The sequence below is a fragment of the Dipteris shenzhenensis genome, chromosome 6 (assembly GCF_047967505.1).
Source record: "Dipteris shenzhenensis isolate YYH24624 ecotype China chromosome 6, Dip_SZ_1.0, whole genome shotgun sequence".
Classification (NCBI taxonomy): Eukaryota; Viridiplantae; Streptophyta; class Polypodiopsida; order Gleicheniales; family Dipteridaceae; genus Dipteris; species Dipteris shenzhenensis.
In genome coordinates, this window is record NC_141601.1 from 56,460,585 (window position 1) to 56,488,223 (window position 27,639).

General features: G+C 44.2%; 1 protein-coding gene across 1 annotated transcript in view; it reads right to left on the reverse strand.

The window, feature by feature from the left end:
• The window catches only part of LOC147901385 (protein NRT1/ PTR FAMILY 8.2-like), a 61,071-nt gene that overhangs the window by 30,748 nt on the left and 2,684 nt on the right, over positions 1 to 27,639 (reverse strand). Inside the window, exon 2 of the mRNA XM_087375857.1 lies at positions 23,929 to 24,064. Coding sequence (XP_087231983.1) covers positions 23,929 to 24,064 — 136 coding nt within the window. The remainder of the gene's footprint in view (positions 1 to 23,928; positions 24,065 to 27,639) is intronic.

The following is a 27,639-nucleotide window of genomic DNA, read 5'->3' on the forward strand; positions in this document are numbered from 1 at the left end:
GCCTTGTTACCTTTTTGAAAGTCATTCACCATCTTCTCTCATTCTGCACACCCAGTGAAAATCAATCTGCCTCTTACGATCATTTTCCACACTCATTGGATCATTTTTTCAGGCAATTCATGTTCAATTTTGAACTGTCTTTGGGAAACTTTTTGTACCTTTCTTTTTCTTACCTTTTTATCTCTTTCCAGAGTCTCATTATGAAATACCATGTGAGTTGATCCTTATTCTTTTCTTTTGTTTTGACACCTTCACTTCCATTATTGTCAGGCCAGTAGCTTTTTGTTCATTGTTGTTGCCATGGTTGCAGTTGTCATATTTCAGATCATTATGGTATCTATCTTCATGGAAATATGGTACTTCTTCATCTGACAACAATTGTCTAATCTTGCTTGGCCACTATAGTTTTTTGGCTGACCACAAATAATTAGATTCACACGTTATGACCAGCAACGAGACCCTAACAATTACTACAGAGAACAGCTATGTGGCAGCCCCATATCGCTTCCCCCCCCCCCCCCCCCCCCCCCCCCCCGCGATGCACTCCTCATTTGGGGGCTCACAGGTGGGGAGGTGACAAGCCCTAATCCAACATATGACTATCCCAAAACTCATCACCATAGTCATCATAATGGGTGGAAGTTGAAATGAAAAAGATTCGTTCTGATCAAGCACAGTAGCTTTCAGTTGTAGTGCCAGAAGTTTATTCATGCACATAAAAGAATGATTGTCATCAAGTATTGTTCCAAGTTGTACATCAAAAAGTGAAAATTTAGGCTTCATATCTGGTTGTGTCTTGCACTTCTCCATTTCTGTGAATAGCATTGTACCACTTACTTCAACACGTGTCCACATCTCTTCTACAATAGCGAGCAATTTACACCATCCGTATTCTCAACTCCATGGCTGGTATTCTCTGCATTGTGTGCCTCTTACGTAGGTTTGCACCATATCTTTCTTTGCATCTCCATTTTCAAACTTTGCTTCATGTTCCGTATCATTGCTTCCTTTCAAACTTTGGTATTGTTCTTATGTTATCTGACCTCTGCAAGGAAAATACAGCTTCAATAATCCAACCATACTGTTTACAGTTAGTGAAGATGTCTGGAATTTAGGCTTTATATCTGGTAGTGTCTTGCAGTTCGCAGTGTACCAATTACTTCAACACATGTCCACATCTCTTCTATAATAGCAAGCAATATACTGTAACCACGGTTCTTTCTTCTAGACACATTTTTATTTTCCATTATTGAGATCTCATCTTATTGATATTCTTCTATGTGAGTTTTGATTGCAGAATTAACATCCCGGCTGGGCATCTTCTGCTACCATGTGCACATACTCTCTTGCAGCTTAGAGTACTCTCTTTTCATGGCTGATCACCATGCATGCTATCTTAAGTATAGCACTTGTCACCTTCAGTGTGACCCTTTTCCGGATTTCAGAGCTCTTACCGCCTTCAGTGCGATCTGTTGCCTTCAGCACGACCAATCACCTTCAGTGTGATGCACCGTTTCTCTGCCATCTTCAGCATGGCCATGGATCTTCAGTATCCATCAGTCACATTCAATGACAAGATGTCAGAAGCTAGTGCATGGGATGGACTTCACACTAGTGAAGTTACGAGTAGATTGACTACCTTACCAGATCACCCTCCACCTAGTATTAATTTACCAACATGCCGTATGAAACTGATGACACTTTGCACATCCACAAGGGTTCTCCATACCCGACCATTCCTCCCTAACACTTTCAACGGCCTTGGGGGTGAGCATTGGTGTGTTGGGCTATGATGCTTAGTCAATGAGGACGGATCTAGATCGCATAGCTTAGTGAGTTGGGAGCAATCTCAAAACCCAATCCTTGAGTATCTAGTTTCGAGAGCCTTTCGAGAGTGCTAAAAGATGGTTTCAGTTTGGTAGAATTCTGAGTTGTCTAGAGTTAGATACAAGTTGTCTAGGTTCTAGGGTTAATTGAGTCCTAGGCCTCTAGATTAATTAACCTTGGTGAATGGGTAAAATATTAATAGTAATAATACTCTAGCTTTTCTGCTTTTGGCTTTTTCAAAAAGATAGTTTCGTTTTTTTTACTTTTAGCATTCTTACTTTTGAAAAAGCTACTCTATTTTTAGTCCTAGCTCTCCTATAAAATAATGGCCTAGCCTGCCCACTCAGATTGAGTGAATCCTCCTCAGCAAGGCCATCTCCTCTTCCGCTTGCTACGCAACAGCTTCCACCTTGCCACCATAGCCTTCCAAGCTGCTGCTGCTGCTACTGCTCCAATTCGCTGCCATCTTCTCTCTCTCTTGCTGTGTACCTCATCCCAGCATGCCACGAGGGCTCTTCCAAGAAGTGCTGCCCTAGTACTTTCCCTGCCTACCCTTCTGGCTTTGCTATTGATTGCTCTCTTGCACACCTAGCTCCTAGCCTTTCTACTCTTCATCCACCTAGCTCGGTGCTGCTCCAGCCTATCTTCTTGCTGCTCTACATCCTTTCTAGGCGATCTTGTTGTTCCTTTCATTTGCCAAGCTGAGGTTGAGGGATCGACCAGTTTTTCTCTCTCATCGTCTTGACTATTTGTACAATCAGGAGTTTTTGTCGTATACTGTGACCCCTTTGTGAGCCCTTGTCCAGGGACAGTCAGGCACAAGCTACGTAGGTCAATCTCTCAGCCTTAGGTCAAGTCAGTAAGTCAGTTCTTCTTCACTAGTACCCACTGGAGAACAGTAGGTTAAGTGTTTCCATCTTATAGTTTAGGTCTTAGCCTAGGTTAGGAGTCCCTTTAGGGTCCCCAAAGGCTGGACAGGTAAGCAGGGAAGGCAGCCTGCAAAGGCTGCCCAAAAATTCCCCTGGCAAATTAGCCAGGGAGGGCTTTTTATAGGCTGGTTGTAGGCCAACCAGTCTGTAAAACAGACTGACTCAGTCGGCTGTTTACAGACTGGGTTGGCTCAGTCCAGCCCTATAAAAGGGCCCCTTGGCTGCCCTATTTTCTCATTCAGTGCTCCAACCTTCAGCTCTCCTACAAGCTCCACTCCAGCCTCCTTGTGCAGCCCTGAGATCCTCAGTTCTGGCCCTGCTCTAGCCTCAGTCCCTTGGTCTTAAGGTGTCCACGCAGCACAACAGTCGGAGGTTTGGACCAACAAACGGAGAGAGGTTTGGACACTGTTTCCTCATCTTTCTCAGCTCTCTTTTACAGTTTACTCAGCTCGCTCTCAGCTCTATATTTCAGTCATCTCTCAGTTCTCTCAAAGGGTCTATCACTTCTAGTTTTCACTCTCTCACTCACGCAGTAACCCTGCATTCCGGTAGACAGGACAAGCCTCTCCCTTGCCTTACTAGCATCCTACATCGTCAGTGTGGACAGCATCAAGGTCTCAGTACTAGTCGATGTTGCCTCTCAGGTCTTTGGGTCTGCTATATGTGTGCACAGTGAGGTCTTCAGAAGCGCCTTCCGTGCTCTCTTGAAGAGTGTTCTTTGTATTTCTCAGTTCTCCAAGTATAAAGCAAATGCTCCCCTGATTGGGGGAGGGGGCTCTCAGTGGGTACAGGGACCCAATCAGTTGCCGACTCTACTCTCTCTACCCTCATCTCCTTTCTCTGTCTATGGTAATAACAATTTTACAATTTATTCATTAGTTTGTAGCTCATTTTCCGTTAGCACGGATTCAAGATGAGCAAGATAAAGTCCACCTTGCAGCCCCTCATCTTACAAGTGAGGCGGTGACTTGGTGGCAGCATTGGGCTAGTAAGCATACTGACCCATACACGTTTAAGACAAATTTCGTTTGGGCAACGTTTGTGGCCGACCTCAAAGCCCATTTTCTCCCACCCCAATATTTGCTTAACCTGGAGGATGAGTTCGCTCGTCTCTCCCAGAATGGTTTCCCTGTGTTGACATACAATAACAAGGTCATCACACTCGCACAACAGTTGGGCGCGACAGAGAGCGCCAAGATGAAGCAATTCATTCGAGGATTGGACACGAACATACGTTTTACCATTCGGAACTTTGACCCCATCGGATTACGAGCGGGCGCTGACTCTCGCACAAAATCAGGAGATGATGCTGAACGGGGGAAAGCCCAAGCAGGTCCAGAAAGATTCCAAAGCCCTGCAGCAGTCAAACAACACAGCGGGTAAGGATCAGAAGAAGGACAACCAGTTCCAAAAGAAAGACGGCCAGGCTTTTGGTCAAAAGAAGTCCAAGCCAAAGATGGCTCCGGATGAGAAGGCTAAAGCAGGTATTACGGAAGGCTATCTATAGCCCGACGAGCAAAAGCGGTACCACCAAGAACATCGCTGCTTTCATTGCCACCACATCGCTGGGCATGGCAAGAAGGATTGTCCGAAGTGGCTTGCCAAAAAAGCTGTGAAAGCACCTACTTCGTCCGTTGCCAATGTATTGGCTCTTCTAGCCCTGCCTCCATCCTCAACTACGAATGTTGTCTTCCCTGCTTTGAACGCCGTTCCCACGGTGGTCTTTCAAGGTAAGAAGGGGAGCGACTTCTCAGATCAAAAGAAGGTGCTCATTCAAGCGTACGGCACAGCTAACGGGCATCAGTTTATTGTCTTTTCGATATGGGGAGTTCAGAATGCCATCTCCCCTCAGCTTGCCAAGACAGTGGGGTGCACCTTGGTGCCTCACGAGCTTGCAGTGGACGGGTTCACGCCCGGCTTGCGCACACACATCACACATAAGGCCATCCAGTTCACTTTTTCAGTTCAGAAGGCCATGTTTACGCGGGATTTTATATTGACTCCTTTGATGGGGTGCGACATGATCCTCAGGATTCAGTGGTTCCGTGAGCATGTTCCGACGCCTGATTGGCGGCAGGACACCTTCACGATTGTGGAAGGTTTACCTGAGCCCGCCATGATACGCGGTGATTGGAGCATACCAGGGATTCCATTAATTTCTCATATTCAAGCAGGTCGCGCCGCCCGCAAGGGTGCCATGTGTGCGCTTGTATATGTCCAGTGCCAGATCACTACAGTTCAAGCCGCTCCTCTGATGGGGCAAGCAATGGTGGATCTACTCCAAGAGTTCAAAGACATCATGTTCCGGGACGATCTGCCACCCCAACTACCTCCCAACCGACCGGAAGACCATCGCATCGATCTACTTCCGGACTCGACACCTCCAAGTAAGTTGCCTTATCGACTTTCAAAGTCTATGGAGGGGGAGTTAGAGCAGCAATTGTCTCAATTGCTGCGCGCAGAGTTTATTAGACCTTCTTCTTCGCCTTTTGCTACACCCATTCTATTTGTGGCAAAGAAGAATAAGTCCGCACGACTATCTGTCGACTACAGAGCACTCAACAAGCTTATGGTAAGCAACAAGTTTCCTATGCCCCGCATCGAGTACATCTTGGAAAGACTCAATGGTGCAAGATTTTTTTCAAATATTGACCTAAAGAGTGGCTACCATCAAGTCCGGATTTTTGAAGCTGACATCCCAAAGACAGCTTTCCGAACTGAGCGAGCTCATTACAAGTTCGTCGTCGTGCCCTTTGGTCTGAAGAATGCACCACCAACATTCAACAAGATGATGTCCTGGGTATCCGCAGAGTATATTGGGAAGTGCTTGTTCATCTTTCTCGATGATATCCTTATCTTTTCAGCAACAACCGAGCAGCATATTAAGGATGTGCGATGTGCCCTACAATTATTATGTGATAATCAGCTATATCTCAACGCAAAGAAAAGTGAATTCGGATTGCTGGAAATTCGGTATTTGGGCTACATCATTAGTGCTCAAGGGATTCGATTGGACCCTGAGAAGATCCAAGCTATCACAAGTTGGACTGTCCCCACGACGGCCCAGGAGATCCAATCCTTTGTGGGTTTGTGTCAAGCATACATCTCACACATGGAGGGTTTCTCAACATACACAGCCCCTCTTACAGATTTACTTAAGGGGGTAAAGACACGCAGACAAAAAGTTCAAGTCACAGGCAAAGCTTTGCAGGACTTCCATGACTTGCAACAGTTGGCCACAACAACACCAGTTATGAAGATTGCCTCTTGGGTAGTATCAACGGGACTTTGGAGAAGTTGGAGTGCTATTTCTATTGGCCAAAGATGCGGAAGGACGTATACGGCTATGTGCAGTATTGTCAAATATGCCAAAAGGTCAAGGCTTCCCACAAGAAAGTGGCAGGCTTACTTATGCCATTGCCAATCCCCGACGGTCCTTTCCAGGACATAGGTATGGATTTTGTGGGACCACTTCCAGCATCCGCAGGTACGCGTAATACACAATGTCTTACTATTGTTTGTCGCTTTAGTAAATATTGTATGCTCATTCCCTGCAAACAAACGGCCAGCGCTGAAGATGTAGCTCGTTTGTTTATCAAGTATTGGTATCCCATTGGAGGGTTGCCAAAGACCATAACATCCGACAGGGACTCCAAATTTACGTCTAACTTTTGGCGAGCCTTGTTTGATAATTTTGGTACTAAGCTGCAGATGTCCAGCGCTTTCCATCCACAATCGAACGGCAAGATGAAAAAGTATAATGGTATGGCATTTGATATTTTGAAATCATATTGTCATGATGCTCAAGAAAAGTGGGAGCAGTTTCTTCCGCTTGTGCAGGCCATTCTGAACGATACCTATTCTTCGAGTATTGGTCACACACCTTATGAAGCAGCGTTTGGACGGCGATTTACCTCACTCCTCACCCGGATGGTGTCTCCATCTCTTGAAGCCAACAAAACCACCGAATCCATGGCAGAGATTACGGAGTCCGTGAAAAGCCGCATCGCCAAAGCTCAAGCATCGTATACACGCCAAGCTAATAAATCCAGACCAGATGTCTAGTATAAAGAGGGTCAATGGGTGTATTTACGCATTATCAAGCAACGATTGAAGCAGGTAGGCAAGCGATGCCCTAAGCTGTCCTTCAAGAGCTTCGGACCATTCCCTATTATTCAAAAGATCAACGATGTCTCAATGAAGTTACGCCTACCAGACAATTGGACTATGCACAACGTGTTCCATGTAGCTTGGTTGAAGCCATATTTTGGACCTCCTCTTTCAGAGATTTCCGACGAGCAACAACCTGAAGTTCTTGATGAAGCCGAAGTTTTGCAGCCAGAACAGATCCTTCTTCATAAATTCAAGCATGGGTCGGGACGCAGGATCCAGGAGTTTTACACCAAGTTCCGTGATCGAGGTACCCATGAAGCAGTGTGGTTGGACGAAGATTTTTTCCAAGAGTTTCCCTAGAAATTGGCGGACTACTTGGAAGCAATAAACCTACCGCCAAGTTAAGGAGGAGGGAATGTCACATGCACCCCTGCACTTGGGTGCAAGGTGACACACTCGCTACATCGACAAGTGCATTATAGTTCCCAGATAGGAGTTTTTGTCGTATGTTGTGATCCCTTTGTGAGCCCTTGTCCAGGGACAGTCAGGCACAAGCTATGTAGGTCAGTCTCTCAGCCTTAGGTCAAGTCAGTAAGTCAGTTCTTGTTCACTAGTACCCACTAGAGAACAGTAGGTTAAGTGTTTCCATCTTATAGTTTAGGTCTTAGCCTAGGTTAGGAGTCCCTTTAGGGTCCCCAAAGGCTGGGCAGGTAAGCAGGGAAGCCAGCCTGCAAATGAGCCAAGGAGGGCTTTTTATAGGCTGATTGTAGGCCAACCAGTCTGTAAAACAGACCAATTCAGTCGGCTGTTTACAGACTGGGTTGGCTCAGTCCAGCCCTATAAAAGGGCCCCTTGGCTGCCCTGTTTTCTCATTCAGTGCTCCAACCTTCAGCTCTCCTACAAGCTCCACTCCAGCCTCCTTGTGCAGCCCTGAGATCCTCAGTTCTGGCCCTGCTCTAGCCTCAGTCCCTTGGCCATCAGTTCAGCCTGATCTGAAGGTGTCCACGCAGCACAACAGTCGGAGGTTTGGACCAGCAAACGGAGAGAGGTTTGGACACTGTTTCCTCAGCTTTCTCAGCTCTCTTTTACAGTTTACACAGCTCACTCTCAGCTCTATATTTCAGTCATCTCTCAGTTCTCTCATAGGGTCTATCACTTCTAGTTTTCACTCTCTCACTCACGCAGTAACCCTACATTCCGGTAGACAGCACAAGCCTCTTCCTTGCCTTACTAGTGTCCTACATCGTCAGTGTGGACAGCATCAAGGTCTCAGTACTGGTCGACGTTGCCTCTCAGGTCTTTGGGTCTGCTATATGTGTGCACAGTGAGCTCTTCAAAAGCGCGTTCCGTGCTCTCTTGAAGAGTGTTCTTTGTATTTCTCAGTTCTCCAAGTAAAAAGCGAATTCTCCCCTGATTGGGGGAGGGGGCCCTCAGTGGGTACAGGGACCCAATCAGTTGCCGACTCTACTCTCTCTACCCTCATCTCCTTTCTCTCTCTATGGTAAACAATGCTCATTCCTTGCTAAAGGTTTAAAGAAGTTCTTGCTGTGAATTGCACGATCAGATTACCGTTGCATGTTACAATCAGCCTACTGTATGTATCTCGTTTTTTGACCACCTAGCTGTTTTAGAGGGCTGCCAGTTAACTCAGCTTACGTTATTTAGGGTTTTGGCTTATTCATCCTAACCCTAATGGGTAATATATGTTTTGCTTGTGTTCCAAGGATAAAGCAGAAGGCTGAATCTGTTCATGTGGCTATCTTCACATGGAACTTTCCAGGGACTGCCAGTGGTTGCTTTCTTGGATTAGGCTGGGTCATACGTATATTTGAGCTCTATCCTTGGCAGAAGCATCTTTGTAGAAGTCTTATACCTGAGTCTTGGTCTGGAATTCTGGGATTACCAGAGTGGGTTTTGCCTAAGATCCGTATTACCATTGTGGTGAGGCTAAGCATCATTGAAATATAAAATACAACTAGGTTTACCCAGTTGGGGGGAGCAGCGTCATTCTCACCCAGTCAGGTGTCTGTGCACTTGTCTCCATCTCTTATTTTCTGTTGATATGTGGATGAATATGGTGCAAATGCATTTTAAGTTGCGGTATTAAAAAAGTTTTAAAAATTATAAGTTTATTAAGTTATTTGACTGCTTCCGAGTAAGCACGACTCTAACATTTGCACCATCCGTATTCTCAACACCATGGCTGGTATTCTCTGTACCATTGTGTGCCTCTTGTGTAGTTTGCACCAAATCCTTCTTTGCATCTCCACTTTTGAGCTTTGCTTCTTGTTCCGTATCATTGCTTCCTTTAAAACTTTGGTATTGTTCTACTGCTCCGTTATCTGACCTCTGAAAGGGAAATATAGCTTGGATAAATCCAACCATACAGTTTAAAGTTAGTGAAGATCTCCGGAATTAAATGAGTACTTCACTTCAATGCCCTTGAGTCATATTGTCAAAGAGTTTATCATAACTAGGGTCACACATCATTCTCAAGTTTATGCAGAATCAATTCTAACCTTTTTCAGTTCTTGGTTAGACATTGTTCCATATTCATATCTATAATTTTCAGAAAAATATGCATTCAAATTTCTTTGGAGTTCAATGTTGCGACTTCACCTTTATTGTCACGTTTTGGTTAAAATACTCTCTACAGCACGTCCTTCCAAAAGCAATTTTTGTTGTTAGTTCTTACTTCACTGATTTCTTCTTAGTTAAGAAAGGTAGATCAAGTACTTGCGCTCCCTTTCATCACACTAGCACTAGAATTGTCACGTCATCTAGCCAGCTCTGTTGGTGGTGCTCTTGTGCCACTCTTACCAACCTTTTTTGGCGCTTTACCCATCCAACAACTCTTCACACGTGTTCCTGCTCTTCACTTGTAGTATTCCAGCGCTTGTTGATGAGACATACCTGATCAATAGAATATCGTAGTGATTGCTTAAAACCGAACTGACCGGTGAAAGACAGCTATGGCTTCACGTCAACGACGGAATTTTATTCTCCAAAGCTCTCCCTCACTCCCTCTCTCTGAACATACACTAGGGCCCAGGACAAATTGTCGGGCTGGACCCCCCCGAAGGTCTTTATTAATTGCAGAAAATCTGTTACAGAAGTTCAGCTTAGAGCCGTCTCGTAAATCTCTCTTTTCAAAAACGTGAAAAATCCACTTTTACAAGAGCTTCAAGCTCCATTCAAATTGGCAACATGCCACTTGTCTAAAATCTAGACTAAATCCTATTACAAGCCACTAAGGGCCATTCTGGAGTCTTCAAAGCTCTCGGTCACACGAACCGCCTCCTAACTGCTTGTCAGGCTCCCATTTCGCTTAGGAGAAATAATCCTTCCTAGTACCTGCAACAATTAATTAAAGCGCACCACCATGGTACCCATTAATTGTTAGCGCTTTGCATGCAAATAACACACTGTGGACTAATCCTAGTCGCGGTGGGCGTCCCCACTGAACACATGTGCACATCTAAACAAATATATATATATTCTTTGGTTGACCGGAGTCAACACTCTTGATTATAATTAAAGAGCTTTGACCAAAGGTCAAGGCGCCTTAATTATAGCCAGGTCTCTCCAACCGAAGTTGGCACATCTTGGTTAACCGGGGTTAACCCTCTTGGCGCATGCCAAGTCTTGTTGACCGAAGTCAACACTCTCTGACCGCAGTCAGATTTACTTGACTGAAGTCAAGTATCTTTGACCATAGTCAATACTTCGACCATTAAAATAACTCTTTGACCGTAATTAACACATATAAAACTCTTTAATTATGATCAAATAAATGGTCAACTGTACTTTGACTTAGGATATTTACATTTTGGTGACATCCCCTCGGCTTCTATTCAGTTGACCTCAACTGAAAAGCTTCCTTGTAAACACCCAAAAGCTGTGGATGATCGGATAACATGTCTTCGTCCATCCACTTGGCATCTAATGCCGTATAATTCTTGAATTTTACAAGATACCTGTAAAATTCCTTACCCTGAGGGCCTTTACGTACAGTATGGTACACAATTTGCTCTGGCTGAAGGACTTCCTCCAGCTCATCCACTTCTGGTGGATCTTCTGATACTGGTTCTGTAGGCTCTGGTCCTTGAAATTTCTTTAGAAGACTCACATGGAATGCATTGTGAATCCTCCAATGCTCTGGCAATGCTAATCTGTATGCAACCTCATTTATTCTTTCTGTAATCCTGAAAGGGCCATAGTATCTGGGAGATAATTTTGCATACACTTTCTGTTTGCCTTTAAACTTACGGAGCCTAGCTTTTTCAAACCTTAGAAGTACCCAGTCCCCTTCCTTGAGATCTAACTGTCTCCTATGCTTATCTGCAGCTCTTTTATGTTTCTCTTGAGACCTTTCAATTGCTGTCCGGACTTGGCTGTAAGCTGTCTGGAGGTCTCTGACAAACTGATCAGCTGCAAACATTTCATCTTTAGTCTTTAATATAGGTGGCAAAATCACCTTCCCATATATGACTTCAAAAGGGGCTTTCCCTGTAGAGCTATGTACTGTATTATTGTAAGCAAACTCTACTAACGGTAGGTACTTTTCCCAGTCTGAACTTTGGTCACCCACGTAGCATTTCAGCATATCCAAAATTGTAGAATTTGCTACTTCACTTTGACCATCTGTTTGGGGATGGAAAGAAGAAGAATTCAAATTCGTCCCCATGTTATCAAATAAAGCTCTCCAGAATAGACTGGTCATTCTGGGATCTCGATCACTAACAATGGACTTAGGCATACCATGATGTTTAAAGATTTGTGCCATGAACAGCTTAGCCATATGATCTGCCTTTATGGTTTTGCCAACCGGAAGGAAATGAGCTTGCTTGCTGAATCTATCAATGATAGTCCAAATCCCGTCATTCCCTGACTTTGATCTCGGCAAATCAAAAATAAAATCCATTGTAATGCTTTCCCATGGTGCCTGAGGCACGGGAAGAGGCATAAGTAGGCCAGGTGCCTTCCGTCTATCGTACTTTATTTTCTGACACGTAAGGCATTCAGTAACAAACTGATGTATATCTTTCCGCATTCCTGGCCAAAAGAAATACCTCTCTAGGGCTAGAGTTGTTGCTGTAATTCCTCTATGTCCAGCGTAGGGAGGTGCATGGCATTCCCCCAAAATCTTTTTCCTCATCTCCTGGGTGATGCATAGGCAATCATCTTTCATTAAATACACATCTTTCAGGGAATAGTGACTGGTGGATTGCCCTTCTTGCATCTGCTGTAAAATTTGACCAAAATCAGAATCATGAGCATATTGTTCCCTCATGCCTTCCAGGTCCTGATGATAAGCAATAGTTACATTATTGACCTGGGGTCTTCGGGACAAGGCATCTGCCACTCTGTTCCGAATTCCTAGAGTATGGACAATCTGAAAATGATACATTGACAGCATGTTTGCCCATTTCATATGCTTCTCTGAAAGCTTGGTCTGAGTCAAAAAGTATTTCAGACTTTGGTGATCTGTTTTGACAGTAAAATCTGCACCCAAAAGATAATGTTTCCATGTATGGATGGCATGAATTACAGCCAATAACTCTTTCTCATAGATTCCTAAATATCTTTCCGCATCCCGAAGTCGTCTGCTTTCATAGGCTACTACATGACCATTCTGATGCAATGCAGCTCCAACACATTCTCCACAAGCATCGCAATCCACATCAAAAGACTGATACAGATCCGGAACTACCAGAATAGGCTCTGTAGTCAATTTTTCCTTGAGTGTATTGAATGCTTTCTTCTGTGATAATCCCCATGTGAAGGCTGCATTTTTCTTAGTAAGGTCATGTAATGGAGCTGCGATATCAGCAAAATGTCTGATAAACCTTCTGTAGTAAGAACACAAGCCTAAAAAGCTTCGAACTTCATGCACAGTTTTCAGCTCTGGCCATTCCTGAATGGCACGGATCTTCGCTGGATCCATTTGTATTCCATTCTTGGATATTATATGCCCCAGATAGTGGATTTCTTCCAGGAAGAATTCACTTTTCTTGCTGTTTACATAGAGCTGATGATTTCTCAGCTCTTGAAACACATAGCAAGATGTTCTCTGTGCTCTTCCTCTGTCTTAGAAAAAACTAAGATATCATCAAAGAAAGTATCCGTAAAATGCCTGTACTTCCGGAAGATGCGATCCATCATTCTATTGAATGTGGCTGGAGCATTTGTCAACCCAAAAGGCATCACTAAGTATTCATACAACCCGAATGTAGTGCGGAATGCTGTCTTGTGCACATCCTGAGGCTGTATCCTCACTTAGTGGTAGCCACTCTTTAAGTCTATCCTGCTGAAAACTGAAGCTCCATTTAACTGATCCAGGACATCATCAATGCGCGGAATAGGGAATCTATTCTTGATGGTCATTTTGTTCAGTGCGCGATAATCGACGCACATACGGAATGAACCATCTTTCTTCTGTACTAGCAGTACAGGGAACAAAAAGGAGACGAGCTGGGCTGAATCAACCCTTTGGACAGCAAGTCCTGTACCTGAGCCATAATCTCCTCTCTCTGAGTCGCACTGACTCTATAAGGGGGTCTGTTTGGTGGCTCACTACCAGGCATTAACTCTATCTGATGATCTTCTGGTCTCTCTGGGGGTAACTCCCCTGGCAAAACATCAGAAAAGCAATCTTTAAAGTTTACAAGAAACTGAAACTTATCTTTGTCTGCATCATTCATTTCAGCATGCATATCATTCTCTTTTTCTTTTACAAAAACCATGTACGCAGAAATTGCAGACTTTATTGCTTTACTGCATGAAACATCAGATACAATGGGGATAGTGTCCCCTTTATTCCTGGCAATTAAACACTGATTTTTCCCCCTATGCACAAACTCCAGCACTCTTTCAGGAAGAGTCAACTTCACTGCCTTGCGGTGAAACCAAGGCATCCCCAAAACTACATCATAATGTTTCAGTGGAGAAATGAAGAAGTCTTCCTGATCCACATAGCTCTGAACATGAAGACGGAGCTTCCCTATCAGGGGAGTAACTGGCACAGGATTCCCACAAAACATTTGATCGGCATCCAAAGCCCTGCCTAACTCTTCCGTCTTTATTCCCAGCCTCAGGGCTAGATCCTCTGATATAAAATTATCAGTAGCCCCTGGATCAAATAAAATTAGCGCTTGCTGGTCTCTAACTTTGCCCCATGATAGCAGTAATTCTCGTTCTTCTGGGTTCAAAGCATGACCCAGTATATCAGGAATTCCCCCTGCCATTGGCTTTTGCGGTCCTCGTGGCTTCTCTGCCTCTTTTCCCTTCGATGTTGAAGGCTTTTCTGGGCACTGGGCAGCCACATGCCCCTCTTTACCACACCTGAAGCATTTTCCATCTCTACGGAATTCCGCTATCTGTTCAGGGGTGAATAGAGATTTGCCCTTATAAGTCTTTGAGAACTGAGTACCCCTCGGCTTCTGAGGCTGAAACCCTTTCTTTTCAGCCTTGGGGTACTCTTTCTTTTCTGATTTTGTAAAATCAGTTTTCTTTTTATCAGCACATCCTGCATGCAAGGATGGCACTGTAGATGGATCTTGTAGCGGCACAAGACTCGCTACTGAAGCTGAATGCATAAGATCTTGAATATTCTTTGCCCCCAAAGCATTCACTACTGCCTGAATTCTTGGAGTGAGACCTGCTCTGTACTTCCTCATCTGGGTGCCTTTGGAGATCTTTTTGAACAGTGCAACCTGCAAATAAGCATCCCAGAACTTTTGGTTGTACCCATCCACTGTATCTCCTGCATCCATGTGCAAGCTGTCCCAATCTTGAAGAACATGGTCTCTAAACTGTTTAGGCATGAACTGCTGGTAGAAGGCTTTCTTGAAGCCCTTCCACTTTCTTGGGGCTGACCCATCTGTGGTCAGTGCACTCCACCATGCACTAGCCGTTGCTGTTAAGTGTAGACTGACCATTCTTAACTTGGAGGATTCTGACAATTTCTCTGTACCGAATGCAGCATCAAACTGTCTGATAAACTGCAATGCTTTGTCTGTATGACCATACTGTCCATTGTAGGTCATAAACTTGACAGATTTTCCTCCCTCTTTAAATTCCCTGGTCGCTTTGGAAGACTTTCTCTTCCCAGACTTCTCGTGTTTCCTTCTTTTCCTGGATGGTTTATCTGATAAGGAAGAAGAAGACACAGAAGTCGAACTCGAGGTAGATGGTGATGGACTAGGAGATCGGTGATGATGCCTCGATCTCTTTTTACTATGGGATCGTCTCCTATGAGATCTATGAGATCTCTCTCTCTCAGACTGTACACGAGAGTGTGCCTCTGGCATTGGCACGTCATATACTGGATTAGGCATAGCTTCTGCTGGAAACAAATACTGAGCCCTGGGATCCCTTTTGAGATTTTCCAGCTCTTGTATACGAGTGCGTACCATCTGTTCAAATTCTTGTTGAGTTTGCGGCACATTTCTCTGTCCTGGATGTACATCCCTATCTTGTGAATCCCATTGGATAGGTGATTGATCCATATTCTGAGATCTGCAGATTTCTCACACAGTGCGGGTAACTGATGCACACTACCTTTACTTTTCCAACAGAAAAAGTACCTCAACAAGAGGTGTTTTGCATTCACAATCTATGCCAGTACTGGCTATCAGTTCAAGGCATATACCCACACAGTTGCCAAAGCATCAACAACTATATTGCCCTATTCTGGCTGCTGCAGATGGCTTCAAAAGGCATCTGTTTTTCCCTCTTTTTACTGCTCAAAGGCATGCATACTCTTTTTCTGCAAATCTCTGATTCCTCTGTTTTTCTGCTGTTTTCTGACAGTAGAGATCTACTTTCTCTGTTTTCTCTGCTTTCTCTGTTTTTCTGCTGCTTTTCTCACAGTAAAAGTCTGACAAGCAGGTGAAAATTACTAGCAGAAACAGTCTCTGCAACTTTTTTTTTCTTTTTCTCTTTTTTTTTTTGAACAATGACCAGATGGGTAACTACTGGTTACTCTAACCAGACTAACTGGTTCTGGTCTGGTTAGTCTGTGACTGGATAGTTACTGTCTGGTCAAACTGACCAGACTGGTTCTGCTCTGGTCTGGTTTGGTTGGGCCAGCTAACTGGACCTCTGATCAAAGTCCAGCTAACCAGAGTTACACTAACCACGGTTTTTGCCACCTGTCTGCCACGTGTCAGTGCTATGTCAGCATCTGAGCTGGCTGCCACATGTACTACCACGTCAGCACCTCACGTGTGTGCACCACGTCATCTGCTGACCTGCCACATCATCTGCCACCTGGCTAGGCGCCACGTCAGCAATTGCGCGGTCTGCCACGTGTACTGCCACGTCAGCTGCTGAGCTGTCTGCCACGTGTCAATGCCACGTCATCAACCCATCGCTCCATCCGCCACGTCAGCGCCTGCACGTGCGGACGCCACGTCACCTGTGTGCCTCGTGTCTGCCTAGGTGGCACCCTGGCCACGTCAGCAACAGCCAAGGGTTTCGAACCTTGGCTATGCAGTGGTCATTGCGCGTCGCGCCTGCATCCTGATCACCTTTGCAGCACCTACGCCCGTGCAGGGGATCGACGAAAAAACCTACAAATCCCGTCAGAAAATCCCCTTTCGCAGATCACGTGAAGCTCACGCCTTCCGGTTTAACTTTCGTATCTCTGTGAAAACAGATGGGTGGCGCAGGCATCCCCGTGACATCTCTTCGTCCGTGATGATCATTCGAATCCCGTCAAACTCGTTCCACGTCAATTCCCTTCTGTCGCAGCTAACAAGCAGCGCTCCACCGACCTACCAACTAGCACCTCTCGGGTCCACACCTTCGTCAGTGGCTTCATCACTCTTTGCGATGAGAGCTTCTCACACAGCATTTACGCTATGACGATTATCCCTTGGTGAATCAACGTTGATTCCTTCTGCTCTCTTGCTGCATCGTCACAACCTAAGAAGGCCATGAACCTACGCTCTGATACCAATAAAACCGAACTGACCGGTGAAAGACAGCTATGGCTTCACGTCAACGACGGAATTTTATTCTCCAAAGCTCTCCCTCACTCCCTCTCTCTGAACATACACTAGGGCCCAGGACAAATTGTCGGGCTGGACCCCCCCGAATGTCTTTATTAATTGCAGAAAATCTGTTACAGAAGTTCAGCTTAGAGCTGTCTCGTAAATCTCTCTTTTCAAAAACGTGAAAAATCCACTTTTACAAGAGCTTCAAGCTCCATTCAAATTGGCAACATGCCACTTGTCTAAAATCTAACAGCTCCAAGGAGTGTTATACAGCAGCAAGGGCCTAATTTCACATAAATGTTCTGACAAAACATCCAAGGAGGAGACTAAATCCTATTACAAGCCACTAAGGGCCATTCTGGAGTCTTCAAAGCTCTCGGTCACACGAACCGCCTCCTAACTGCTTGTCAGGCTCCCATTTCGCTTAGGAGAAATAATCCTTCCTAGTACCTGCAACAATTAATTAAAGCGCACCACCATGGTACCCATTAATTGTTAGCGCTTTGCATGCAAATAACACACTGTGGACTAATCCTAGTCGCGGTGGGCGTCCCCACTGAACACATGTGCACATCTAAACAAATATATATATATATATATATATAAATATATATTTTTTCTCTGGTTGACCGGAGTCAACACTCTTGATTATAATTAAAGAGCTTTGACCAAAGGTCAAGGCGCCTTAATTATAGCCAGGTCTCTCCAACCGAAGTTGGCACATCTTGGTTAACCGGGGTTAACCCTCTTGGCGCATGCCAAGTCTTGTTGACCAAAGACAACACTCTCTGACCGCAGTCAGATTTACTTGACTGAAGTCAAGTATCTTTGACCATAGTCAATACTTCGACCATTAAAATAACTCTTTGACCGTAATTAACACATATAAAACTCTTTAATTATGATCAAATAAATGGTCAACTGTACTTTGACTTAGGATATTTACATTGTGGTGACATTGCTTCCCTATTCCAAGTCTTACATCAACAAAATCTGATTAAGACCTTGCTCGCTCTCATCTTCTAGTGAAATTCATCTCTTCCTGTTATGTGCCACCTTTATTTGCTATCAGACTTTACTGATATTCCCCATCTCTATCCCTCCTTATGGTGCACCGATTGCAGATCTCAGTGTCGAAATCTTTTCACCAGCACTTGTCATGTACTTTTGACTGGCATCCTTTTATCTTGAGTTGCATGCATTTGCCATCCAGGACATTTTCTACAGATGAACGGGTTGATATGCATGATTCAGGTCATTGACCTGATGCTTGAAGACCATTGAGATTTTGCTCTGTGACAGTCTGCCCGATGTTCTAATGTCAGCTTGCTCTGTGACAATCTTCCTGATGCTCTAATGTCATACTTTTAAAAAAGTGGGAATCTTTAGAAAAAATCCTAAAGTTGTTATCTTTGAAATGTCCAAGACATGCTATAAAAAAATACTCAAACAACTTCAAACAAGAGAAAATTGTGCTACAAACTGATCCTCGAGCTTATCTCCAAAGATGGATTGCTCAAATCCCAAAATTTCTTGAAAAGGCCCACAATTACATCTTGATTTTTTGAATTCCAAGAGTCCTTCATTGGACTGCAAAGTTATACTTCAATCAGCCTTGAATTTCAAAGTCTTCAGTCCAAACTATGATTTTTAATGAGCTTCAAAATCATATAATTTGGCTAAACTATTCAAATGATGCCTCATTGCTACATAACATTTGGGTCTCCAGGATTCACCCAAGACCTTGGTGACATGTGGTTGTTCATGATGTGTCACATGTGCTCACATGTTACACTTGCTAGGATGTCACATGTGCTGATGTGTGCTGGCCTCCCGCTTGCTGAGAGCTTACAAACATCACTTGCTGAGAAGCCTGATAGTGTGGTGATTAAGATCACATGGATACTAAGGTGGCATCAAATGACACATATCACAATTGATGCTGTGTATGGATGATGTGTCCTACCACGTCTTTGTGTTACATGGACCCACACTTGTCACTTTCATGTCAACCTACTTGCGACTGCCATGTTGACTGGTAGGTCCAACTCTTGCATGGAGTGTGCTCTCATGATAGACTCTCAATTAAACTGTCTCAACCTTACACCTTGTATACTCTCAACTTTAGTGTATACCTAGATGAATCCAGGAGCGTGCCCAAACTCAGCCTCTAAAAACACAACATAGTGCAGGTTCAATCTCATGATAGTCACTCATAAGGTTGAAACCCTAAACTCTCAACTTTGGTGTGGTTCTTCAGCTCTTGCAGCTTTATCATGTCTTCTTAGCTCCCATAGGATACCCTTGCATTTCTGAAATCAAGATCCTCATAAGGTAATTGAGCTCTCAAACACTCCAGTTAGATGGTTCCATCAAATCTCACCCAACCTCATACTAGCAAAGCTAACTTTGCCTGTTGTATGATTCAGTCAACTCTCATTCAATCTCATACTCTCCCAATTTTTGTACTTCTGTCTTCATGCTTGCCTTAATGACACTGGAAGACCACCTCAGTCTCTCATGTGCTCTTGCAATTCTCTTGCCTTAATGACACTGGAAGACCACCTCAGTCTCTCATGTGCCTACCTTGTTTGGCCTCTACATTGACGAGCTTGAGACAGTGATGTAGACACAAGGGGGTGCAGGTTGCTCTCTTGCGGAGATGCTGATCCAGATATTGCTCTACGCAGATGACGTGGCTCTCTTGTCTTCCTCGGAAGAGGGGCTCCAGAGACACCTAGGCGCAGTACAGTCCTTTTGTGAGTCTCATGATTTGAAGGTCAACCTGGATAAAACCAAGGTCATGATCTTCAATACATCTCGAGCCATCATGCGTCAGGAGCAATTCACATTTGAGGGGTCACCTGTTGAGATAGTTTCATCATACACTTATCTTCGGGTTATCTTGTCCGGACCCAGCTTCACTATGAGACCCGCGATGTAGGCACGCTTCAGCAGAGGGTATGCTTCATTGGCCAGACTAGAGAGGCAGTGCTTCTGCTCGCACTTTCAGGATCCACGCACCAAGGGTTTGCTTTTTGACTCTGTTGGGGGTTAGACTTGTCGCATACAGAGTGGGCCCATGTGGAGCAGCTACAGGTTCTCATGTTATCACAGATGATTCGTGGTAAGCCATCCGTTCCTCATCAGATCATTCAGGCTGAGTTTGGGTCACCCCCTTTACAGCTAGATGCTGCATTTCAGGTCATGAGACAATATGTAAAATAGTTTTGCCAATATCAATGACGGGCTACAGTTCAATCTCATCCTCAATGAGATCAACCCTTGCCAAACTATCTACTTCAAAATCCAAACAAGTGTTTAGATCTACAAATACATTCAACCCACTACTACTTGTGCTACTCATGTGCTCATCGAAATCAGCATCACCAATGGTAGGCTCGTCCTCATGAGTAATGGCCTCAATATCTGTATCTCCTATCTCATGATCATCCTCCTCTCTCGTATCACAGTCATCATCACCTCCATGGCCATGATCATCCTCCATACGCTCCATATTAGTAAATGTACTATACATCACTTTGGAACGTGGCATAATAGGTATGACATGCTACCATCTATTATTATCCACCGATGCTAAGAATAGCCTAAAAGTCATTCCAAGGCTGAAAAGTGTGTACACATGCTAGAATACAAGGCTTTACAATGAAGCCATTTAGAGTGTAAACAAATAGTGTGTAACTTGTCCCACTCATATAATGCCAATATCTCAAACTCTACTTATTTCCCTATAGGTGTTTAGGTTCAGGATATGTAATGAGTGTAAAATCACATGTGACCTAAGGGACTGACTCCAATACAAACTAGCTAGGTGAGTTCACTCAATTGGCTTTGTGAAGTTTGATCTCCTCTAAGAGACGAGGCCTCGACATGACCGTGACCCGGAGCCTGTGACCCGACAGCTCAGACAGAGGGTCGACACACAGATCACACTTGGGGACATCCCCTCCTTGTTTCGAGTCGAAGCCCGACTGACAGGGGTCACAGTAGCCCTAGTCAGACGCAAAGCTACGACCAGGAGACGTGCCAAGACCGCACCTCTGAGTGGCCGACAGCACTCTATTGCCGACTTCATGCCTCCATTGCCTCATCCATCCTAATATCTTGCTGCCACTGAAGATGATGATGCTGAGATTGATATATAGTCAACCATGGACATGACTATGTTGTACTTAGGACTTAGTACTGCCATTCTGCATTTTTGCATTTTGCATTGGTATGGATGCTCGTTTAGTAGCTCCACTACCACAGCTTGTTGTATCAGGATTTTCACAGTCTCATAGACCCATCGGTCTTCCGAAGACTTTAATAAACTTTCTTTCTTTCACAAAATAAATTATTTTGGAATTTAAAAAAATTAAAATAAAGGTATACTCAAATGTGTCTTAAGACGTGTGTCATGTTTCCTATAAGGCATGAGTGTGTTAACATCCAATCTAAAGTGCACACACAGGTCTTGAATTGCAAGAAAGCATTGTTCAACTTCCCCCATGCCTGCCCATGATCTAGACAATGGTAAGGTGAAATGTGCACAGTTTATGCACAGAGTTGCAACACGCCATGGTTGGCAGCCTGGTGGATGTACTTATACTTCAAGAACATATGTTTTTCGCAAGTTGATATTCGCAGATATTGATGCCTTCTCCCAAGGTATGGCCCACAGATTCAATCTCCAACAAGGTGACAAAGCTTGGGAGTTTGCATCTCAATTAGGCTATCTCTAACTTTTCGATTTGTGCGAGCTCATCGGTGGCACATGTCACATTAGGGTGAATTTGGGAGTTGGAGATCTCAGGATTGGGATACTAAATGTGTATGCTCTGGCCTAGAGACAACTAAGGGGTCCTTTCTCATGCAAGCTCTAAGTTGTTTGCTTGCAGTAGACTTTTGGTAGTTCAGGTGATTTGAACAATCTAGAGATTGCAAAAGACAAGCTTAGGAGCACTTCATTCTCAAATATTGCTCCTCAAGAAAGAAAGAAAAAAGCTTATTATAGTCTTGGAAAGACAGAAGGGTCTATGAGAGGTTAGTGTTCATCCTTTCCATTAGAGGTAGTGATCGTCAGTGGGCGGTGGAGTTCACCTGGTTGCAGGGCAGTCTCATTTTTCTTTAAACTTCTAGACAGTAGACCATTCTACGTATAGGCGCAGTGGATGGAAAAGGCTATTCAAAGTAGTGCAACTTGAGGCAATTAGTTGCCATCCTCTCAAAGCAAGCACATTGTCAAGCCAAGAATGACAACCGGGAGCACCTCCGCGGATGGATTTTTTTGGGGCTCCCTTGACAAGGAAGAGATCCTTCATGGTGGTGAGAGTTTGGAAGAACCTTCACAACGTCTTACTCAAAGCAACTCACTGTGCGGGAAGGAGATAGAGCAACAACCATCCATTTGGTCAAGGTCTCGAAGGGCATCATTCTAGGAGCTACAAAGTCAATTGGGCCTAGTTGAAAGTGGCCCCGCCCGCTCCCTAGATAATACTGAACAAATTGGCAAAGCTGCCTAAAGAGAAACAACTCGTTATCATGCTTAAGAGGAGTAGGATGTAGGATCAAGAGGTGAACAAAGTCAACTAGGCAAGGCTACTCACAATGCAGCTTAACATTCAATGACAAACTAGGTGCACAGGAGGGAACAAAAATCAGCATGATTCGGGGAACATTTGAGCTTGCTGGCATGGAGTGGCAATAATTTTGAAATGATCCCACCCCCATCAAAGCCATTGAGCCTCTTGGACTACTTGTTCGAGGAGTCGCCAGCTCGAGAGGACACCGAAAGGATGAAGGGCCCCAACTAGAGGTAGTCAGCATCTCTACTGCCACTAGAGACGCCTTGGCCAACACCACAACTATGACTAGAGAGGCAACCGGCACCTCAATCGCAGACAAACAACCTGGCCCCATGCCTCAGGCCGACCAGGGAAGAAAGATGGCAAAGGATTGAACCTTGATGATGTCTTGGAAACTACACACACACAAACACACACACACACACACGTATGTATGTATGTATGGATATGGATAGATAGATAGATAGATGAAAACAAGAACAAGCCCAAACTCACCCTTTGAAACACAACAAATATTGTTGTAATCTCATGACAGTCAGTCACAAGGTTGAAAACCATAAACTCCAACATGCATAGTAGGGACTAGCTACTACAGCATCCCAACCGGGTATACAACATAGAATGAACAAATGCTCTCACACATACATATCCACACACCTGCGTACTTTAGCATTCATTTATACAAAAGTCTTCATACTAAGTTTCTGTCAGCAATAGTTCACATTCTCTTGATTCAAGCTGCACCCGCTTATGAAGATTATAGTTTTTCATTTTAGTCTCTCCCAAACAAGTAATTCTTAGCAAAGATGCTTAGAAAAGATAGCTGATACGAATGGACAACAATACAGCATGGCATATCTGGGCTGCATCATGCTTTCTTTATTATTTATGTGTTGGCCTCAAAGCATAACGAACTGTTCTTAAACATACTTTTTATATTCACATAGATGGCGGAATTTGTTGTACCTGTTGCACCTGCTCCAGGGTTACCTTAGATATCAGTTAGAACATGAGATGCAGGCTGCAAGCAGCTGGTCTCTCTTTGTTGTCAGCACCCTCTCGAATAACTGATCTTATATCGATTTTCATAGCATAATTAGAGGTTTCTTTTTGTTGGAAAAATGTATGGCTGCATTCAAGATGCTAAAGAGAAAGGCGAAAGAATATGGCTTACTCCACTCGAAAGATCTCTAGAACTAAGATGTAACAAAAAGTTACTGGTCAATATTAACACGCTCCTCAAATCAAAACAGTGAACGCATATCCCTCACTGACTTTACGGATGAAAAAGACAGTATAATTGCAACAAAACAGACCTTTAGCACCCACAATGCTCTCATCCTATCCAATCAAAACCATTGAAAATTTGTCACTGCTGCGAAACTTGCAATTGTGTGAATGCTTGATATTATATATCAAAATTCATTTAGAGTACATTGTGCAGTTAAGACTCGTTTTGTGAGAGCTTACCAAAAATAAGAGGTGCAGCTCTCCATCCACCTGTCTTAGCTTTCACAGCCGTTCTTCCCCTCCTGTCTACAGAACCATCACTCACCAAGCCATGACTCAATTGTGCATCGTCCATCTCTACACCTGTCTTATCAACCTGGAAACAAAACCAACAAATTTGATATAGGCTGGATGCTCAGGAAAACCTGCAAAAAGCTTAAATTGAAACATCCCTAAGCTAGGCACAAGCTAATACATCTGATAAGGTCACGTGGACAAATACCCTCTGATATGTGCTTGAAAATCAGTCCATGCTACAGAAGAATTGCCAAGAACAAAAAAAGGCACTGACAGAAAAATAGACAAAGTTATGTTCTTAACACTACAAGATCACAAGCAAGGACCCGTGATGAAAAACCACCTTAAGTACTATATTGATAACAAATCTGTGGTTGAAAAGCACATCGAGTATTAATAACAACTGTGTGTATAGCAATTCTGATGTACCCCATAATATTGAGAATATAAAGAATGGGCAACTATATTAATACCAGTTAGGAAAGTGGAATCCTGAAAGAATAGAATTGTCGTTATATGTTGTAATCGAAAAAAGACACTCGTAAGAGTTCTCAATAAATTAACTGTCTAGAGAACAATTCACTCACTCAAAAATAGACAATGTTACCTATTTAAGACTATATAGCCACAAGATCACAAGCAAAATACAGTGAGTCCCCTTTATTTTGCACTAAGTGGAAGGGTCTCCAAAACTGTTGTGTATACTCTTGGATGATGCCCATGTAAATCAGTCAAGTACTAGAAGAGTAGGGACACAAACGTGGTCACCATTAGCCTTTCAAACTGATAAGGCATCTCCCATCTCACGTCCCTAAGTAGGCTGTGATATGTTCCAAGCGTATCTGATAATAATTGTATATGGGAGATCTGAGACGGCAATTTCTAGAGGCAGTCCACACTGAGGAAGGGAAGGATTGCTCAGGAAACCAGCAAGCAAGGCTGCATGGACAGATGCAGATGACATCAGCAGTACAATGCCTGGCACAAGTGTACGGACTGTTATTACAGGCTGCTGTGCGGAAGCAGGATAGAGAGTACAAGGCCAGATCTGTGGCGGGATGAGCAGGAAGAAGATGCGCAGCAAACGGCGGCTGATTGGGGAGCACATGGGCCTGGTTTGGGGCCCAATATTAGGGCTGGATATAGCCCAAAGCATGATAGAAGGGTGGCCTGGTTGGGCTGGTCTAAGCCAGCCAACCAGGCTGTTTTATACTAGGAAAGGGGCAGCCGGCTATCCAATTCGCCATTTTTGTCGTGGCAATGCAGGGGGTTCAGCCCCTATTAAAGGGGCCATTTGGAGCCTGTTACCTCATCACTTGGAGAAGCCCTTGTGTCACATGCACCAGGGTCAAGCCTAGGTGGCAGTTACAACTGGCTACCTTGTCAGCCAATCGCAGCTCCTACGCAGCAGATTTGGCACGATTTGAGCAAGAGCTGCCCACCTAGGCTGGCTATCTGAACAGCAAGGTGGAAGGGATCACTGGATAGAGAGTCTACATAAGCTCAGAGGAGCACGCAGGCTCAGGGATCTAGAGGTGCCAGGCAAACAGGAGGACATTTTGGTAAGAGCAGAGGACCACGGTTTGGTGGGACGTCACAACTCCTTTTGTATTGTGTCTCCGCATCTCCACAAACTTTGAGATTCCCTTATCAACAGCTTTTAAAAGGCAAGACTCTTTAAGAGAGTACAATCAAAATTCCGTGCTTTTCATGAAAGGGTCTGTTAAGTTACTAGAAAGCAAAATTAGCAACAAACATGGAGGGAAGATCTTTGAGCCTCATACCCGCGGCTAGATCTGCCAATCTCAGCTGTGTCATCTCCTTGAGGACTACTGGTCCATGCTATCTGATTGGAAAAAACCATCTGGCTAGCTGGACTCCAACCGGGCCTCACGGTCTCGTCCCTGTATCTTGAGTAGCTGATCTTTATGATATCAAGGGAGACCACTACCCGCCTTTGATCCAGATGGACGAGGAGGTCCGAATCCATCTCAAGAGAAAGAAAGAAAGGAAGAAGTTTATTAAAAGTCTTCAAAAGACCGAAGGATCTATGAGACTGAAAGAGACTGATACAATGAGCTGAAAGAGTGGAGCCTCTAGGCGTACATCAATACCCATGACGAATACACAAAAGCCATAATCATAAAGACACCAATACACAAAGAGAAATCTTTGACCTCATGGAAAAGATGGGGGCTACAGCACTATGATGTTCATCTAGAAGTTGGCAGAGAGGTTAAGCCTAAGAGGGGGTCCGCGATGTATGAGATTGTGGTGGCATAAAGCCTATGATAGAGTGCCAACGGCTGTCAGTATATGTGGTCCGCTGTGGTCTCCTAGCTATGCCCTGCGGGCGGCGGCAAGCAAGTACCACTGTGACTCATGTCAGCCGTGCCTCTGATCTGGTGAGCATGGAGGGAAGGTCCCCTCGTCTGATATGTGTCTCAAACCATTGGCGAGTCTGATGTGTCTCTCACTCTAGTCCTCAGATCCTCGTTCCCAAAGCCCTATGTTAGACCGCCTCATGGATGAAAGTCACCAGGCATCTCTAATCTGGGTAGGAAAAGAAACTCAATAGGAGTCTAGAACCGTCCCTAAAGGGACAATGATAGCAACATCAGATCTAATAGTATACACGGCATATGAAAGCAAATTGCTCCTCCAACTCAATCTCTTGTTGATTAAAAAAAGTGTAGACGCGGCCCTCTCTGGGTATGCCCTCAGCCCGTCCACTCGAGTCAGTGTGATGAAACATGAAACGGCCCAATTGATACTCTCAATGAGAGGGGGAGATGGATCCATGTGTATCCTGGTTTATCAATGAAGACCTGTGCGGAAATCCACAAGCAATGGTCTCCATAAAAGCTCGCGAGGTGCCAACTAGATCTTCAATGTGTGTAGCTATAAGAGATCCTCTCGGATAACCCGGTTCATCTCATGATACGTGAGCGGGATGCAGGGGGCCTCAATGCTGTCCTAGAAGGGGGGTAATCTTTCTATGTAGAGCCCCAGACTCTCAAACCATCTGCATGTACATGCATACCAACACCTCTAGTCACCCTCAACTGCCAAGCCATGGATGAAGACAAGGCCAACCACGGTAGCCTACATCACCCCGTAGTGCAAGAGCCATAGTCCTTAATGTGGTAGAGGTATGTGAGAACCTGGAATGCTGCATCAAACTGTAGTGGGGACTCAGCTAGGACTATCTAATGTGGGACCAAAGGCTCACTATGGATCATCCATGAAGATGATATGACATGGTATGATACGATTAATCTCTTAAAGACCCAACATGATCTATAGGATAAGGAAATGTCATATCATCAATTTACAAGTTACAGCTCAATACATAGCTGTCAACTATATGCTCTTGCTGTTTGTAGATTTGCTCAGAATTCCTCTTTTGCTAGCATGTGCACTTTTTGTGGTGTAATAAGATTTCTTTGATGTATGCACGTAGTTGCTTGGCTGGTTGCTCGAAAAGGCATTGCATATTTCGAGGTGTTAGATCTTGTATAGTGTATTTCTTTTTTATGTGTTGGTAAGCACGACGACATTGCAAAGTGCTCATCCTCTATGTTCCCTTCTTGGCTATTTGCATATTCCCTCGGGATGTCTTTTTCCACCTACCCATTTCCACCTCTAGATTCA